Here is a 19,863-nt window from a genome sequence, read left to right as displayed (position 1 = left end):
ATGAGTATCTGGGGGGTGTCTGGCTGTGATACCTTCCTCTCATTTCACACATCTTCCCAACTGCCAACTAATACCAGCCTAGGGATTCCTAAAGCCAGTACAGAGTGCTGATTCCCTTAAGATCCACAAAGACCGTGGCATGTCTGAGACACACTGCTTCTCCCTGTGGAAAACAGAAGCTTGTCATCATCACGTGTGTGGTCTGTGGTTTGATACTTTGATCCCTAAGTATAATTCTCCCATCCTAGTGAATGCTGACACAACTTTTCTGAGGGTGAAGATGATAATACACCCAACCATCATGCATCATCCTGCCAGCCCTTGATTAGCTTTGCACTCACCAGACAGCAAGGATGTTTTTATTTCTTGTATGTTAGCTGTGCACTCCCTTCTTTTGAAGAAGTCTGTTCCACAACAAATAAGGAGTGAAGAGGGAAATTTTTTAAAGGTTCAGGAGTGAGTGAGTCTTGAAGCCATCTATTTTCCTTGTACTTCATAGCAATTTTCCCTAAGTCCATGAACTAGCAAATGATTGGATCTGTGGAAATTTAAGTGGGATGCAGCAGCCCTTTCAAAATAAAAGAACTCTGTGAGATAACTCAACAGATGTATGAAAAATAAACTAGGAGGGAACACATACTCTCTGATGAATAACAAGCATCACTTCTTTTACTTGTTTGGAGAGTTTAAAATATTTCCTTATACTGACGATTATAGAAATGATATTGAAAAAAACTTGTATCAAAGATGCAATGTGCAAGGTGGGCCTGAAATCTCAGTTCTGCACTCAGCTGACCACAGGCATCAGCTGACCACAGGCCCCATCTGCCAGCAGGAATGAGGGATGAAAGGAGCTGGAGAAACAAATCACCTGCACTCTTCACCACGTGCTCACACCGTAAAGAAATATTGGAAGCATCCAACTAAGCCGGGGAGAAAAAATATTCTAGAAGTAGTTTTCTAACAAGTAACTTACAATTACTAAGGAAAGAGCCATACTTATAAGGCACTCAGAATGTGACACGGGGCCAGCTGTCAGGCTGGGATCCAATCTATGGGAAGAGAGTCGGTAATGCTCAGAAGAGAGAACACTATGCTTTCATTACGTCACAGGAGACTTGACTTAAGGGAGACGCTATGGCAACTATGAGGCACTTGTTTGTGACCACCAGGGTCAATAGAGAAGGCAGCTGTTAAGGACAAGGGCTCAACCTTGTCACAAGTGGCAGGATTTCCCACGGGATCAGTCTGTTTGGAAGCTGTACGCATGCCTTCGTTGGAGTCCCTTTGGGAGGTGGTAAGCAGAAGGCTACAGATCCAATCCAGGGGCTCGCAGTTGCTAGAAAAGTGGCCTTACGCTACATCTAGTCCCGGGCTGACGTGTGCGAGTGGGTGTGGAGCTGGGAGGGTCTGAAGAGGAAAACTCGGGTGGGCTTCAGGGAGAATCAAGAGATGGGGATCCTCCTTCCCCCTTTGCTTTTCACTCTTTTCCCTCTCCCCCTCATCTTTTCCTCTTCTATCAGATCTCATCCTACCGATTTTTCTTTTTCTCTGATCGTGGCAGAAATTACTGTGTAGAAAAAGAGGTTAAGAAGGATTCTTTCAGCCCCCATCTCCTTCTGGGATTTCCAGGACAAAGAAATCCTTCTGATTGACCTATAGTGTGGTCCAGGGTCCCAGGAGAACATTAGTGACTCATGGCATTTGGGGCGAGAGCCTTAGCATTCGATGTTGTGCTGCCTGATTTTGTCCTCGGTGGTTGCGTATCTCCTGCAGTGGCTTCTGGCAAAGCGTATTTGAGCATTTGGTCCTAAGATCTTAAACCTCTCTCAATCTCTGATCAACAGAGACCCCACCAATCACACATGACTGGAGATTACCCACAATAAGAAGATATTTTCAAGTTTGTAGAGACTAAAACTAATAAATCTACATTTTATCAGATTTTTTTCCCCCACAAGAAATCTGTGAAATGGAAATACCTGAATTGTTCTTTTTGTTTTTTACTAAACTGGGGCTCAGAAAAACCAGGCACTTCTCTGGAGTTTGGGAGAGAAATTTAGTTTTTCTTCTTGGAACTGATCCAGTAGAAACTGATGAGATAGCTAGCTCATGGCCTGTTTTTTTAGACAAGCAATTTAGGGTTGGAGGATAACATTTCTGAAGATATAAAAGTAAGGGCCTGATGCAATCACGAAAGTGTTCCAGAAGGGTCTGTCTCTACAACATAGGAAGCATGTTGCCTTAGGCTATCAATATATTACAAACTTAAGCATCAGCATCACAAATAAGGAGGTAACTTATGTGAAGTTCACACAGCCCCTACTTTGAGAACAGTACGAAGAATTTCCTCCAGCTTTTTTGTTGTTGTTGTAGGTCCTGTGGCCTGAACTCGGCCTGGACGCTGTCCTTCAGCCCTTCAACTCAAGTTTAGTGCTCTACCACTTGAACCACAGCAGCACTTCCAGCTTTTTTTGCTTATGTGGTGCTGAGGAATCGAACCCAGGGCCTCATGCAATGCAAGGTAACCACTGAACCACCTTCCCAGCCCTCCTCCAGCTTATAAGTACTGATATACCTTGAGAAGGGAACTGATGATTCAATTGTAAACCAGCTGGCCTGATATTGACAGTTCTTCCCATTTCTTTTTTTTGGGGGGGGGGAGGTGTCAGTTATGGGGCTTGAACTCTGGGCCTGGACGCTGTCCCTGCACTCTTCAGCTTAAGGTGAGCTCTCTACCACTTGAGCCATAGTGCCACTTCTGTTTTCCTATTGGTTTATTGGAGATGAGAGTCTCACAGATTTTCCTGCCTGGGCTGGCTTTGAACCGCAATCCTCAGATCTCAGCCTCCTGAGTAGCTAGGATTATAGGCGTGAGCCACCGATGCCCGGCCCCATTTCCTAGAAAAGATCATCTATTGAATTTGCTGTTACAGGATGAAAAGAGTCACTGTGTTTAAAAGCCATTATGCCTTTATTTATTTAGATAATTTTTTTTTGCCAGTCCTGGGGCTTGACCTCAGGGCCTGGGCTCTGTCTCTGAGCCTCTCTGTGCTCAAGGCTAGCACTCTACCACTTGAGCTATATCACCACATCTGGCTTTTTCTGTGTATGGATACTAAGGAATTGAACCCAGGGCTTTATGCCTGCTAGGCAAGCACTCTACCACTAAGCCACCTTTCTAGCCCCTTATTTATTTAGTTAGTGGGAGTCCTAGGTGCTGTCTCTGAGCTTCTGTGTTCAAGGTTAATGCTCTACCACTTGAGCCACAGCTCCACATCTGACTTTTTCTGGATAAATGGAGGTAAGAGTCTCATGGACTTTCCTGCCTAGGCAGGCTTTGAATCTTGATCCTCAGATCTCAACCTCCCCAAAAGCTAGGATTATATATGTGAGCCACCCATGCCTGGCTTACGCCTTTATTCTTAGAAACATCGAGTGCTACTAATTATATATTTAAGATGTCCTTATTTGCTAGAAACCCCCATGTTAAAATTTATGGAATTTTTGCCTTGTTCCACAAATCTCATCCTTTGTTATCCCACATACTGCTTTTCCCCCCACAGGATATAATTTATTTCTTACAATCATTTAATATAGACTATCAAGGACCTTGAATTTCTCAGGTAGACTTGATTAGACTTTCTTTTTTTTAAACTCAGTATATTTTTATAGTTACCCATTAGAGCAATTATGCAGTTTTAGGAAGACCTATGTTAATTTCTATACTGCAACAACAAACACATTTGAGGACAAAGTTTTCTGTTGTCAAAACCTAGTGCCTATAACTGTATAGAAAAGTATCAGTACTATGAAGGTATAATTTATGAAATCTGGGTGTCTTTGTAATGTCAATTCTGTGCTATCCAAAACAAGTGTTTTCCACCTATCAAAATTGTGATATATGTCATTTATGAGACAACGATGAAGGCCTTATCTATTCTTGGCTAGCTTACTTTCTAGATGCTTAGTTTCTCTTGCCAGTTTCATTGGTATGGTATGTTTTCTTAAACATTTTAGTTGGTTCATATCTTTCTAGTTGGAAACCTTTTTTTCATTTTTAACTGTATGAAAGATATTCTAAAATGACAGGAATTATAACAAAATCCACGATTTTACAAAGAAAAACTAGTATATGTGAAGAAATAGCATTCATTATAGTAAATGAAAGGCTCCAGACAGAACCTAGAAACTTCCTAGCCTACAATTAAAATGTGATCCTCATGTTAGCCTAATGAGAACACACCCCACTGGGGTTTGAACTCAGGGCCTCATACTTGCTAGACTGGAGCAGTACCACTAAGCCACATCTCCAGCCCTGTGCTATGTGTTCTTAGGGGAAGGGAAAGAAAGGGCTTGGAAAGGAACAAAATGGGGGCAGATGCGGTAGAATGACATAATAGAAGATTGGGGAGTTGGGATCTTTACATCATGAGCCCTGACCCCGTATTTCATAGTAAATATATTTAATAGAGATATTTAAGTAGATGACGTGCACACAGAAACAATAACAGAGACTAATAGATAATAAACCTCAATTTTCTTCCCATCGACAAATGTCTGTTACTCAGTGCTTTGATGCAGCTTAAGGGAAAAAAGATGTATTATTCATAAGATCCTATCAACCCATAAAGGTAAGATTAAAGTCTCAAATGACCCTAGAATAGAATTTAGATTCCTGCGTGTGTGAAACACAAGAGAGGGAGGTGAGAGGCGACTCATATATTATTCTTGGAACCAGGAATTTACTCCACATTAAGTTGTCAAGGTGATAGATGGCAAGAAGCAAAGTTCTAGGGAAGATAAAAGGTTATCGGTTTCAAAGAAGCATTAGAAGGAAGAGGTCCTAACTAAGGAATGTTTTGTTACTAGGTGTACCTGGTTTTGAAATGTTTTTCCCCCCACAGCATTCCCTACCACCCCTACAGACACGGAGGAGGCTTATCTTTGTGATTATTTTCCCCTTCCAAATGAACGTTTTTTTGGTTGCATATTCTCCAAAGCCTAAGGAGAATGACGATGTGTAACAGGGACACAAGAACTTTATAAAACACATCACAGATGCTGTCTTCATTTTAAATATACGGGGGGGAGGGATCATTTCCAATCTCATTGATATTATAAAAGTTACCCTAAAGTTAAGTAAGAATCAAAGTAAGAATTCATGAACCTCCTCAAAATTCAAATGTGTCAAAAAAAAAAAAAAGTTTGATTAGAAATCTCAGGACTGTAGGAGGGGAAAAGCAAGAAGTCTATACACAAACTCTACACACAAGTCCACGAAACAAAATCTTTTGAAATCCCTCTGAACTCCCATTTCTTCTACCTGTGTGTTCTAGTGAATGGCTCCATGAGCATTTTTTACCTTCAACCATTTGCCTGATGGACTGAGGAACACCTTATTAGAGAAGGAAAAGTGAATGTCAGCCTGTTACAAAAATCAGTATAGGGATTAACCCTGACCACGAGCTCAGGATCCCAAACTCGCTGGGGTGTTTGGCTGGCACTCGCTCTTGATGTCTGAATGAAGTCTACCCAGATTGTTTTTTTTTAAGATGGTCACTGAAATAATTCTCTTGTCTTGTGCTCCCACCCCCAATTCAGAAAGCAGGAAATGTCTTTCCTGTGTAACAATCACAAAGCAGGTTCCCAGGGGCTTCCATTTCTCTAATTCCTGTGTCTGGTTTTTAACAGCTAACTATATTTATCACAGTCTGCCTGGGGCTGTTGTGGCTTTGGTCATAATAAGATAACCTGGTCAGCAAGCAGAGATCTGAAGCAATCTGATTTTTCCAGGAAGCCACATGCTGGCTGTTTAGGATTTGGTCTCTCTTATTGAATGTGTTGGGTTTGGGACTAGTGATGTTTATAGCACAAAGCTGGGTGTTTATACTACTGATCCCACAGAGGTGTGCCTGTACAGGAATAGGATATGCATACCGCTAAGGTTCTCCTGGCCTACACAGTTTGTGTTTGTTTCTTGTGTGGACAGATGTAATCTAAGGAATGCACTTCATACAGGCTTTTATTCCATAGCAACTTTGAAAATAGCTACTGGGGTGGAAATGACTTAAGATTAGTCAGATGAGCAACACAAGTAAGGATTATAATCCTTTTACATCACAGCAAGAAAGAATCAACAAACATCCCTACAACAGATAAAAGTCTCACTAGCACTGGTAGTGGCTCGCTCACACCTGTAATGGTAACTACTAAGGAGGCTGAGATCTGGGGATCGTGGTTCAAAGCCAGCCTGTGAGCAAAGTCCATGAGACTCTGATCTCCAATTAATTACCAGAAAACTGGAAGTGGCTCTATGGCTCAAAGTGGTAGGGTACTAGCCTTGAGCTAAAGAGCTCAGGGACAGCACTCAGGCCCAGAGTTAAGGCCCCATAACCACCACCACCAAAATAACCCCCCAAAACAACAACAACAAAAACAGATAGACTCCATTCCCAGTGTTTTCAAAGCTGCATTGTATTAGACCTATTTGTATACCACTTTTTTTTGTTTTGGTGCCAATCTTGGGTCTTGAACTCAGGGTGTGGGTGCTAACCCTGAATTTTTGTGCTCAAGGTGAGCAATCTACCACTTAAGCACACCTCCACTTTTGGCTTTTTAGTGTTTAATTGGAGGTAAAAGACTCATGGACTTTCTTGTCTGGGTTGGCTTTGAACCATGATCCTCAGTTCTCAACCTTCTGAGTAGCTATGATTACAGGTGTGAGCTACTGGTACCTGGCTAGTATACCACATTTAAGGAGTAGACAGCCAGATAATCAACTATTATCTGCAATTAAAAAAATACTCAAGCTGTTGGATGACCACTTTATTGTGATCAATTTATCATTTATCATTAGTAGAGTGAAGCCTCTATTTTTTCTTTTTTTTTGGGGGGGGGCAGTGTTGGTCATGGGGTTGAACTCTGGTCCTGGGAACTGTCCCTGAGCTCTTCAGCTCAAGGCAAGCACTTGAGCCACAGTGCTACTTCTGGTTTTCTGGTGGTTTATTGCAGATTAGAGTCTCATGGGCTTTCTTGCCTAGGATGGCTTTCAACTGCAATCCTCAGATCTCGCCTCCTGAGTAGCTAGGATTACAGGTATGAGCCACCTGTGCCCAGCTTGAAGCCTCTATTTCTATCTTAGACTTTGCTTTGTTGTATTTTCAAACCTAGGAATTAACTTGCTTCGTAAGATCCAAAAGAATGTGTTTATACTTTTTTCCCCCAAAGGAAAAGATCAAGGCACAAACTATATTTCAACTATTTTAATATCATTTTGGAAATAAAAAAGGAATTTAAGCTTTACAGAGAACGCTTTGTCAAAAGTTATCAGCCATTAAGCCACTTCACAGGATTATCATAGCAGAGCTGAAATAAGAGCTTAAATTCCTTTCCTAAGGAGGAGTGTTTGCATTTGCAATATAGATCTTGGGTGGCTTTACTTTCCTCAATTATTTATAGCGTGTTATTTGTTTTTTCATTAATGTTTACTACAGAGATTGCTTTTTTTCTAGCAGCATGTAATGAATAGCCTTTAGAAAACCTAATTTCTAACTTAGCAAACTGATACTTTTTAAAACTTTATATCTTCCCATTTTAGTTCATTTTACACTTGTTTAAAATAGTGTGTCACAAACCAAACTCTGACTATGCAATTTGGGCGCCCGTAATGCTTCCGTAATACTTGAGAGCTGTGCACTGGGGTGGACGGTGCACGCAGGGTGTGCCTGCGATCTGATTCCTGGCTATGTTCTTTTTGAATCTGGTATAAGTTACCCAACCTTTTTTATACTTCCAAATCCTCAACTGAGAAGTGGAACTTATTCTACATCCACAGGTTCATCCTGGGGATGTAAGTCAGTGTACACAGACCAAGTCTTCCTGGTTACTCAATGCCAGTGTGATTCACATTCGGGATAGGAAGATTCAAACCCACAGCAGATGTTTAACATTCCTGATTCTATGTCCTAAGAACCCAAGATTGTTGGGTTCTGAATTTCATATTCTATACTCCTTGAGACTCTGCTCATCTCAAGTCCTAACTTTGCATCCCTAATGTTCTTGAGGCACATGACGGTGTCCTCACCTGAGAAAGTACTGCCTGGGTATTTCTGTCATCTTTAGAGGATCACCTTTGTAAAGGGAGCCTGCTGCACTGTAGGGTTTGGGTTCAGCATCATGTACCTTGCACCATGCAAAGGAGGAAGGGACTGGAGGAAGGGATTGGGGCTCAAATGTTCCATCCCCTACGAATTCTCAGCCCTGTATTCTGTATCCTGTATTCTGACAGCGCAGACACATTTCTCAGAATCACAGACTGCACTGTGTATACTCAGACAAGGGGCATGGGATTTCTTTTTAAAGGCTCTCAAGATGAAAAGGCCCCACCTAGGTAACATACCTTACATGAGAGGCGATAGGGTGAAGTCAGAGTGGTCCGTGGGGTGTTCTTACAGCTTCTGTATGGCAGCAGTGGTTGTAGGGCTGTGCTACAGAACAAGAGCTCTGACTGTGGGCCAGTCACCCATCTCTCTTAGGTGACGTCCACTAGAGACATTTTGGTAGAGACCCTCTCATTTTTATCCACTTGGTTCCCAGTTCATTACTTGTCCTTATTGACTGACTGTGTCCTTGCCTTTTTCCGTATCTCCTCCAGCCCTGGCAAATGCAAACCTGAGAACTGCTCCCCTGGGCTTGCTGTACAGCCCTGCAGCTCTGCTGAAAGCCGGGCACAGTCACAAACCTGGGGACAGATTTACAGTCCTGCTGTGCTGTCACCTCTGCTTACATCCCCAGCACGCCATTCTGTCTTGGCTCTTTTTCCTTTAGGCCCCCAGTCCTCTACACCTTCCTGTCCCCATTCCCAGCTCCCTCCCTCCCGGACAATCTTGCAGCAGACTTGCTGCTGCTTTCTGCCTCACAGAGAATCTGGAAATGGGATGGTGTCATCTCCATCTCTCTGCCCCTCTTCCAAGTACAACGGCTATCACTTCCAGGGGGTAGAAGATACCTTCTTCCCCCCAATCCAGGGGCTCCCTCCACGTGGGTCCTGATCCATCCCTCCCTCCAGAAGATTCATCTCTAAACCTGAATCCTGAGTCTAACAGCCACCTGCTTATCTGGATGGTTCACAGACATCTCACTTGTCAAAGCTGATAGAATCCACAAACTTTATAGACCATGATAATAACAATTTGCCTTGTGAACGTTAAAATGTATTTGTGACTTTAAGTATCACTATCCCACAATTCTGTGAAATTTGTGAAATTTATATAATCACTTAATCTCAATAAAACATTATTTAAGAAGGGCTGGGAAGGTGGCTCAGTGGTAGAGCGCTTGCCTTGCATGCATGAGGCCCTGGGTTCAATTCCTCAGCACCACATAAGCAAAAAGAAAAAAGCCGGAAGTGGCACTGTGGCTCAAGTAGTAGAGCGCTAGCCTTGAGCTGAAGAGCTGAGGGACAGTGCCCAGGCCCAGAGTTCAGGCCCCATGACTGGACCCCCCCAAAAAAATTATTTAAGAAAAAAAGCTTTCAGGCCTACAAATCTAAGGGTCATCATTGATGTCCTTTTGTTGTCACATTTAACATTTTATCTTGCAGCAGATCTTGGTGGCTTTTCCTTCAAAATATATCCCAAATTACCACTTCCATCTATGTCTAAGCTACTGGATTCTTCTCTTCCTTAATTAGTACACTAGCTTTCCAAAATCCCTCCCTTTCCCCTTTGTCTGTCTGTCTATCTATCTGTCTGTCTGTCTGTCTGCCTGCCTGCCTGCCTGCCTGCCTGCCTACCTACGTACCTATCCCTATCATCTATTTATATTTCCAAGTAAATCTATCTTTCTATCTCTATCTGTCAATCTATCTCTATTATCTATCTATCCATCTATGTATCTACCAATATCATCTATCAATCTGTAGCTATCTATCTATCCATCTACCTCCTCAACCTACCACCTAGTTTTCTACCATCTAGCTTTCTATCTCTATCATCTAGCTAGCTATCTAGCTAGCTAATGCTAGAGATTAAACCCAGGAACTTCCATATTGCTAGGTAAATTCTATACCACTGAACAACATTACTGGTCCTTGATTTTTGTTATTTTTTTCAAACAGGTTCTCATGTTTGCCCAGGCTGGCCTTAGCTGTTTTTTTAAGACAAAGTCTCACTACATAGTCTAGCCTAGTCTAGGACTCATGATCTTCCTGTCTCTACTCCTGCGTGCTGGGATTATAGGCATGCACCACCAATCACACAGCTCTACATTATATTCCCAACAGCCGGAGTGTTTTTATTAAAACAGGAGATCATGACAACCCTTTGCTCAGAATCCTTCAAGCACGTCCCATTTAAATCAGAGAAAAGCCCTGGGCTGTTGGCTGAAGGGACTGCTACAATCTGGCACCTGCTTTAGTACACTGGTCCCTAGCTTCTCCTTCAACCCCTGCTTGCTTGTTCAGACTGAGAAGATTGTCACAAACTTCCTATGTCACCAGAATCACTTAGAAAGTGTCAGGACTCTTTGGGGGAAAGTCTTCACAACTGTCCAGGTAGTGGCCTATTCTGCTGCCCAGAACTGAGCTGAGCATCTGCTCCCTCTATGTTCTCAGGCACAAAGAAAAATAAGCTTAGACTTAGGACCTTCCCACACTTAACCCTCAAGGAGCATTCAATATCACTTCTAACACACATGTGATGTATCAAGGGACATGCCTACATATAAGGTCACGCAAACCACAGCAGTCCAATGATTTAGCTTCCTACTTGGCATTTTTGCCATTCTCTCAGCCAAGATACATCTGACCAATTAGTGGTCATTTATACCATGAGTATTGTTGCTTAGCAACACAGTTCACATTCTACCTCTGTCAGGTCTCCAGGGAAACAGAGCTCTCTCTCTCTCTCTCTCACACACACACACACACACACAGTCAAATTCTGGAGAAAGTGAGGGGTCCACATGTTGACACTTTGTCATTCTGACCCTTGCTCTTGCTGTTCTTTCTGTCTGGAAGGCTCTTCTGGAATATCTGCCATGACTCAGTGCCAATCTTCCTTCAATTCCTCAGCTAAAAGTCATATCTGACCAACTGGGACCACCTACTCCCTTTAAGTATGATTTATTTCCATTTTTGTTTTTCCATTGTCCTTTTCGCCTTGCAACATGTAGTTCCAAGCAATCACTTTCTGTTCATGGTTTCTCTTCTCTGGTTTCAGTTACCCCAGGGTCAATGGTGGTCCAAAAATATTAAATGGAAAATTTCAGAGGCAAACAATTCATAAAGTTAAAATTGCATGTCCTTCTGGGTCCCATGAGATTAGTTGCTTAGCAACCATCTTGGGTTCAGACTGATTGTCCAGGTCTCTCAGTTGTGTTCAAGTGATACTTGTCGTTTAAAAAGGCCACACAGCACAAAAGTATTTGATGTTGGCAAATCAGATATGCCAAAGACGTAAAGTGCTCCCTTAAAGTGAAAAGATAAATGAAAAGATTTTCAATTAAAATCCACATTCAGATTTCTTTCTCTTTCTCTTTCACTCTTTGTCTTTTTTCTTTCTTCTCTCTTTCTCTCTTTTTTCTTTTCTTTCTTCCCTTCTTGTATTGGGGCTTGAACTCAGAGCCTGGGCAACATCATTGAGCTATTTTACTTAAGGGTAGCATGCTACCAATTGAGCTTACAGCTCTACTTCTGGCTTTTTGGGTAGTTAATTGGAGATAAGAGTCTCATGGACTTTTCTGTTTGGATTGGCTTTGAACCAAGATCCTTAGATCTCAACCTCTGGAGAGCTAGGATTTCAGGGTGAACCACCAAAGCCCATTTATGCAGATTTCTAAGATCCGTGGTAAGAACAAACAACAGAAAAACACGAGGTTGAATAATACAGTTTCAAGCATTCCCTGGAGAATTTTAAGATAGATCCCTAGGAAATCATTGTATATGACTTATTAATCTTACTTATCTCACTTCTTTCTCCACAGAATTTCAAGAGTATGGGGATTTATCTTTGATTTTTTTTCCCCTCCTTTATCAACAGTTCTTAGTAGAACAAAACCTGACACACAGTAAGATTCTTCAACTATCTATGAATAAACTTATTTATGAATAAATGAATGCTGTTTCTCTCTTTCAGACTCTAGCTTCTCACTGGGGCCTTTCTTTTCTTGGGTGGGGAGGGGAAAATGTTTTCGGTGACCACAGAAATGCACCCTGGATCCAAACTGCCTGGGTTTGAATAAGGCTTTGTTATCCACCTTGGGCCGTTAACTTCTGTGCCTTGGGAAAATAATCTTAGACTTGTCATGAGAAGAAATGACTTACAATATGCACAAAGTGTCCATGAACATGCCAAACACATAGAAGCAGCGAAGGTGGCCATGTAGCGCTGTGATTTCCACACTGTCAAATGTATTGGTCTGTTCTTTGCTCTTCTGGGTGACCTTATTAAAGGTCATAGTCACTATACTGTCTCTATTTAAACTTTTATCCAGTTTTCCCCCCACTAAAACTAAACTTTTTTTTTTTAATTGTGAAAATACCATACAGAGAGGTTACAATTACATGGGCAAGATAATGAGTACATTTCTTATCAAGCATTGTTGCCTCCTCCTTTGTTTCCCCTTCCCATCTCCCCACCCCTGCACCCCCCCTGCACCACCCCCCATCGCTAGCTGAAACTAACCTTTTCTAAGGGGTCTTCTTTCTACTTTTCTGTGACTTGGCTGAAAACTGCCTGCCTGTCTCTACCACACTTTCCTTCAGCTCTTAGGTGTCTTCCTTACAGCTACCCCTTTTCCAGCCTCCCGAGAGGCCTCTCTGCTTCCCCCGTGGTTTCCCTTCTCTTCATTCTTCCCCGCTGTGTAGCTGACACAGCTGACATCATCTCTCTCATGACCTTCCCAGTGGCAGAATCCACTTCCAGGAAGAGCACACACAAATAGTATGAAACCTATGCCAGTCCTACTGACAGTCTCTCAAAGGTTCAAAGGTTCAAAGATCCCAGTTCTTCTTCCTCCCTATCTCCAGCTGCTTCTCTAAGTTTTAATGTAACCATTCATTACCTTTTGTATTATTCCCCAGTAGAGTGGAATGTCTGTGGACACTTGCTACACAGCTTCTTCTGGTTGTAAGGGCACTAAGTCCCCTAAGCGTGGTGGCCAGTACATAGCAGCTACGTAAAATACTTCAGGACTTAATGGGCAGATACACAGCATTTATACAGAATATATTTTGATTGGATTCCATTTTAATTCAGAACTAAATATGAGGTAAAATAATGATACCTCACCAAAATATCAGTTCATCCAAAAACCTTATAATACATATATATGTATTATAATAGATAGCATATATCATATTATACTATGATATATGCTATATATTATAGTATTTTATAATACAGTATTCGTATTATTTTATAATATAGTATTTTATAGTATCAATATAAATATATTACATATAGAAATATATAATATAATTATATATAAATTATAAAATACATAAATATATAATATGTTAACCTATTATATAGGATATTATATTATATCCTGTATAACATATTACATAAATATATAATATAGCAAAGATGCTATATAGTACACATGCCCTATATAAATATGTAATCTATAGTATTACACACTATATTTCCCAATTGACATGGCATTGTGAGTGTCCATGCTATACCTCACTGTGAAGCAAACTCTGAAATATACGGAATGCTCTGGTGTTAGCAACATTAATCCTTGCTTAAGTGTATGGAGTCTTGTAAGTTCCCCATTTACCTTATTAGAAATGCCTAGTAAATAAGCAAATATTGGACTCCTGACAGGATGACAAATGTCATTTACAAACAGACAAGAGTAGTATTTTCACACTTCAAAAAAAAAAACCCCAAAACCAAAAAACACTCAATCAAACAGCAAAGTGTCTTTGGCCTTTTTTTTTTTTTTTTTTTTTGCCGGTGGTGGGGCTTGAACTCTGGGCCTGGGCGCTGCCCCTCAGCTCTTCACTTGAGCCACAGCACCACTTCTGGCTTTCTGGTGGTTTACTGGAGATGAGTCTCACGGACTTTCCTGCCCAAACTGTCTTTGAACTGTGATCCTCAGATCTCAGCCTCCTGAGTAGCTAGGATGACAGGCGTGAGCCACCGGTGCCCTTTTCTGTGGTGATGGAGATGGAACCCAGGGCCTCAGTCTAGACAAGGGCTCAGCGACTGAGCCGCATGCTCTCCCCACAGAGCTGGCTCTCTGAAGAGGTCTCACTGCGCTGGCGTCTTGCCCCAGCCCCGCCTCCACCCCGGGCAGGCACCCACCTGTAGAGTACATCCAAACACGCCAATCATCAGCATGGCCACCGACAGGTAATCGGTAAACACGTCCCACCATGGCTTCAGCACCCGAAAGGCAGGCTGCTGCTCCGAGAACTGCCGGAATTCTGTCACCGGAATCATGTTTCTGGGAAAGGAGAGACTGCTGGTGAGTGAATAATGCATCCGCAGGCACCACATACTACACGTACCAGGATCTGAAACCAAAACACTGTTCTTGCAGTCCAGGCCCAGCCCTGCATCCACAGGAGGGTGGGTCTCCCCTAGGGAGTCCCCACCCAGTCCCCACCCTCCCTGTACCACATCCCACAGGGCACAGAGAGCCCCTCCAAAAGTCCCACTTCTTCCTCAATCCCTACTTCCCTCACAGACAATACAAAGACAGTCCCAGGAATGGCCCCACCTTGGGAACTGTTTTTGCTGTTGATCACACTTTCAGCTGCTCTGAACTGTCATTTCAGTAGCCACTGATGTGCATGGCTTACTGGACTCTAGAAGACATCTTGCTTACATTACCAGGAAGAAAAACAATACTGTCACATGGTCTTTGTCCTCTAAGAGATCTTTTTGCCTGTGTGCTTTTGATATTTTTTATACTTCTTATACTGCTCTAATGTTATTATGAGGGAAACATCCTGAGAAATCAGGGTTGCCCTGGAAACCTGTCATAGTTTGAATAAGTATACCCTAAAGGGCCATGGGAAAAAGGTTCTATCGCCAGCTTGTGGGATTACTGACAGGCTGAGGAACCTTTAAGGGGTGGGGCCTAGTAGAAGGAAGATAGGTCACAAAGGTCATGCTCTTGAAGAGGATTGAAGGGGGGACCAGAGCCATTTCCCCTGGCTCTTTACTTGCCTGTCATTTGCCTCTCATCATAACTAGTGTCTTGTAGCAGACCCCAAAGCAATGAGCCAACAGACCAGGGACTGAAACCTTTCTACTTTGCAAGTTGATACTGCAGCTAGTTGTTACTGTACCACAGAGCTGACTAACATAAAACTCCTGTCTGTAAGTGCATAACAGATGTTCAACCAATAGGGAACATTTAAAAGGCCCTTAGAGAAAAAGTGGCCCATGTCCTTCTTGGTCTGCAATCTCCATTCTCCTCATTCTCCCTGCCTTTTGTGACCCAGAAATTGAGGTTGAACATGTTGCTAGTATGAGAAGACCTATTTTTCTTTTTCTTTTTGGCAAAGAATAAGTGCTAACAAGTGCCAAAAGGAAACTCTTTCTCCCTTCTGCCACCTTCGGATGCTGTCTATATTCATCTTTGTTACTCAATCCTAATCAAAGCGGTGGGGGAATGTTTATTTGCTGCTTCATCTCCCAGATCGTGTTTCATGGATTTTCCTTAACATACTGAAGTCTGCCTTACACAATGGCCACTCAAGATGAACGCGATGCTTCTCTTTTCTTAGTGCTCTAAAACATTATAAGGAGAACCCCAAAGTATATATAACAACAATGCCCATAAATAAGTACCATGTTAGAAATTAAACCCAAGAAATTAAAATATATATTAATTCATTAAAAATAAATACATTTTCCCAAACATAGAAATTAGAATAACTTTCACACTTTGAGAACAGTTTTCATTAATATTGGCTTAAAAGAAGGCAGCAGCTGGCCAGACTCTTAGATCTGCTGCTACCTGCAAGTTCTTGTGACGTGTTGTTCAGGCTGAACTACACAAGGTAAACATTGCCTCAACAAAATATATAGTTAGAGATGCAAGGAGTGTCTTTTTTTTCCCAAATGTTTGATTGTGGATTGTGATTAAGTGGTTACATAATTTCCCAGTATTGTGGGATAGTGAAGCTTAGTTAAAGCCACAAACACATTCTAACTTTCATAGGACAAATTGTCTATCATGGTCTATAACATTTATGAGTTCTATGAGCTTTGCAATACAGTTATTTCTTCCATATCAGGTGATATGTACATTTCTTTTGTTTTGCATAGCACTAGCTGTTCCCTCTTTCCCACTTGTTCCCTTCCTCCCATCACTGCCATTGAGTTGCTTAGTTCATTGTGGTCAATGTCCAGTGTAGTTGATGGGTCCCACTGTTGTATGTTTTTCCCTGATTTCCTCTAGTTCTGTGTCATCCTCCTGGTTTCCCTCTGGTGTGCACATATATACCATACATGAGATCAGCAGCATGGGGTTTATTTAGTAGTGATTCGACCAGATGAGTGGAAGTCCTTTGTTTCTTAAGTCCTGTTAATTTTGTCATATCACCTAACATTTTGGATTTAACATCCACTTATCAGGGAGACCATTGCAAGGAGTGTCTTAAGAGCTTTTTCTTATTTATGTATTTTTGGTCAGTTGTGGGGCTTGAACTCAGGGTCTGGGTGCTGTCCCTGAGCTCTTTTACTCATGACTAGCACACTACCACTTGAGCCACAGCTCCACTTCTGTATTTCTGGTGGTTTATTGGCGATGGGTCTCACAGAGCTTCCTGTCTAGCAGGCTTTGAACTGCGATTCTGCCATCTCATCCTCCTGAGTAACTAGGATTACAGGGGTAAGCCACTAGCATCAGCTTAATAGTTTTTTCATGTCATGGAGAATATTCTTTTATTTTTCTTTTGGCAGTACTGGGGTTCAAGACTATTCAGAGCCTTGGCCTTCTTTTTTGTGTGTGGGGGGGTCCGGTCGTGGGGCCTGAACTCTGGGCCTGGGCACTGTCCCTCAGCTCTTCAGCTCAAGGCTAGCACTCTACCACTTGAGTCACAGCGCCACTTATGGCTTTTTTCTTTTTGCTTATGTGGTGCTGAGGAATCAAACCCAGGGCCTCAGGCATGCAAGGCAAGCGCTCTACCACTGAGCCACCTTCCTAGCCCGCCTTGGGCTTCTTAACCAAAGTATTTCATTACTTTGGTCTCCAACCATTTTTTGCTTTCATTTTTCCTCCTAGGCAAGCCTGGACTGTGATCCTCCTATTTGTTCTTCTGATGTAGCTGGGATGACAAGTGTGAACCACTGTTCCCAGCTCTTCATTGGCTGAGCTAAAATCACACCTTTTTTTTGCACAGCTAGCCTTGAACTGCTATCCTTATCTTCACTTTCTAGGAAGCTAAGATTACAAGTGCTTGAGCCACAGTGTCCAGAAGGTATTTATTTTTGAAGCTATACCAACTTGACTAGAATAGTTGCAATGTGGAATCTGGAAACTATCTCATTAAAATTTTCAAACTCTTAGTTCTTAAAACTAATTCAAATATTGAATTAAACTCTTTATTAAAATCCATTAGTGTTTCTTTCCCTTTCTTTCTTTCTTTCTTTTTTTTTTTTGCCAGTCCTGGGCACTGTCTCTGAGCTGCTTTGGCACAACGCTACTCTACTACTTGAGTCACAGCACCACTTCCAGCTTTTTCTTTTTTTTTTTTTTTAATTTTATTTTATTTTATTTGAGAACATACTGTACAGAGGGGTTACAATTACATGGGCAGGATAATGCATACATTTCTTACCAAGCATTGCAGCCTCCTCCTGTGTTTACCCTTCACCTCCCTTCCCAGCCTCCCCCCTCCCCCCCCCACCCAATTATACCCCCCCCCACACCGACATTGTAAAGCTGGTTTTGACGTGACATTTTGTACTTCTCATTGTTGCAACAGGTCCACCTGAATCCTTAAACGACTTGTTTGTCCCCATCTCCTCCACATGTTATACTGACATCAAATATAGTGAAAGCGGGGGATACACTGTGGGGGAGGGACATACAAAGCAACAAAGAAATAATCTTATAAATGGGTTAGAAACACATGCATGAAAGAAACAAAAACATTAAAATACATATTTAAGGGTTCGTTTTCCTAACATCACATTATCACTTCCAGCTTTTTCTGTGTATGTGGTACTGAGGAATCAAACCAGGGTTTCATGTATGCTAGGCAAGCACTTGACCACTAAGCCACCTTCCCAGCCTTCTTTCCTTTTCTTTTTGTGATACAGAAGCAGCAGCCCAGGGCCTTGCCCATACTAAGCAAGCATTCTACTTCTGAGCTACAGCCCAGCCTCTGTCTGGCACTTTGAACACATCTTTTCCTTATGCATGAGTTGTAAAATCACGCATTGATAATTTGGAAAACAATGGACCATTTGAATTGGTGATCTTCCAAATAGCACATTTCATTAAAAAACACTTTAAAATATTAATTATATCACCACTGCTATTATCTGGGAAAAAAGTTTTAAGTACTGGGAAGCTGTCAGGCTCTTGATTCTTCAAAGCCTTAACTATCACTTGAAAATCAGAATTTTATCACTGTCAACAAATGTTTGTTATTATCTGTTCCTATCATAACATATCATGTCCCTAAGTCTGAACCATCAGTTGTTTTATTCAAGGGAAAAAGCCCCAAAAGAGTGATATGATAAAACAGCTAATTTAACTTTCAACTCAAACATCCCAGGGGTTTTCTCGAGGGAAAGGCCAGTGTACTTTGGGACACACACAGCACAAGTTCTCTGTGTTCCTTTCCCATCTCACATAATAAATACAACATTTGGTCAAGGCTTGAGAGTTACTCAAATAATAACAGGTCCTGTTTCAGCAGGGACATTAAGTGACACTGGCTTCAATTTTCGAAAATAAATCGTGTGCACCCACAAGGGATGCAGTCCCTTCAGTACAGTTTGGTTTCCTCGGTGTTGATTCATGCAGAGAAAGGCACCACACGCACTAGGGATTTGGCAATGTCAGTGACAAAGGGAAAAGGCATCTCAGCATTTGGTAATTCTGACCTTGTGGGGCTTTTACAAGAGGTTTGGGCTAGCAGTGTCTCAGGCACCATGCTCTGAGGTAGAGGACCACTGTTCCTTTATCTACGGCCTTCCTTGCAAGAGCAAAGCCTAGGTTCTCACACACAGGGCGGGGTCCCTCTGAATTCTTCTTTTGCAACACTTAGCCCCTCTAAGACACTGCCATGACAGCTACACTTGTTTTCTTTTCCAAGTTAGTTGTGAGTTTGAAGAGTTATCACTGCATAGTAAATAAGAGCCAAACTCTTCTAGTATGTTATCGTTAACTTTTAAAGGCTTGGTACTGCCATAAATAAGAGTGACTGTCTGACCAACATGGGTGGCTCACATCTGTAATCCTAGCTACTCAGGAGGCTGAGATCTAAGGGTCACCATTCAAAGCCAGCCCAGCAGGAAACTCAGTGAGATTCTGATCTGCAATTAACTACTAAAAAGCTGGAAATGGTGCTGAGGCTCAAAGTAGGAGAGCAGTAGCCTTGAACACAAAAGCTCAGGGACAGCACCCAAGCCCTGAGTTCAAGGATGGTGCATGCATGCATGGTGCATGTGTGCACGCACACACCATGCATGCATACACACACACACACACACACACACACACACACACACACACACACACAAAAGTGACTATTACCACATTGTTCTACACTGTAAATAATAATTATTCAAAATACATCCACTACTGAAGAAAATGTTTGAGATGAAGGCCGGAATCAGGAATTATTTATAATTTTAAAGTTAAGGATCATTGAAATTTTAATGC

At 41.9% G+C, this 19,863-nt stretch overlaps 1 protein-coding gene and 1 long non-coding RNA gene across 4 annotated transcripts in view; one reads left to right on the top strand and one right to left on the bottom strand.

Annotated features, from left to right (window-relative positions):
• The window catches only part of Lrrc8c (leucine rich repeat containing 8 VRAC subunit C), a 75,365-nt gene that overhangs the window by 14,831 nt on the left and 40,671 nt on the right, over positions 1–19,863 (bottom strand). For 2 of the 3 annotated variants that reach the window (XM_070007599.1, XM_070007601.1), the window contains one exon: positions 14,316–14,457. In XM_070007599.1, coding sequence (XP_069863700.1) covers positions 14,316–14,453 — 138 coding nt within the window. In that variant the 5' untranslated portion in view covers positions 14,454–14,457. Of the gene's footprint in view, positions 1–14,315; positions 14,473–19,863 lie in introns of all 3 variants that reach the window. The other variant, XM_070007600.1, reaches the window with a different exon arrangement.
• On the top strand, positions 1,158–12,073 carry LOC138817198 (uncharacterized). Its single transcript, XR_011368777.1, has 3 exons — positions 1,158–1,297; positions 2,377–2,524; positions 11,986–12,073. It is a non-coding gene; the product is annotated as an uncharacterized lncRNA (long non-coding RNA).

Source organism: Dipodomys merriami, unplaced genomic scaffold, assembly GCF_024711535.1.
Source record: "Dipodomys merriami isolate MVZ:Mamm:240054 unplaced genomic scaffold, mDipMer1.0.p SCAF_7, whole genome shotgun sequence".
Taxonomy (NCBI): Eukaryota; Metazoa; Chordata; class Mammalia; order Rodentia; family Heteromyidae; genus Dipodomys; species Dipodomys merriami.
Note: the sequence above shows the minus strand (reverse complement) of the source record. Positions and strands in the feature narration are given on the sequence as shown.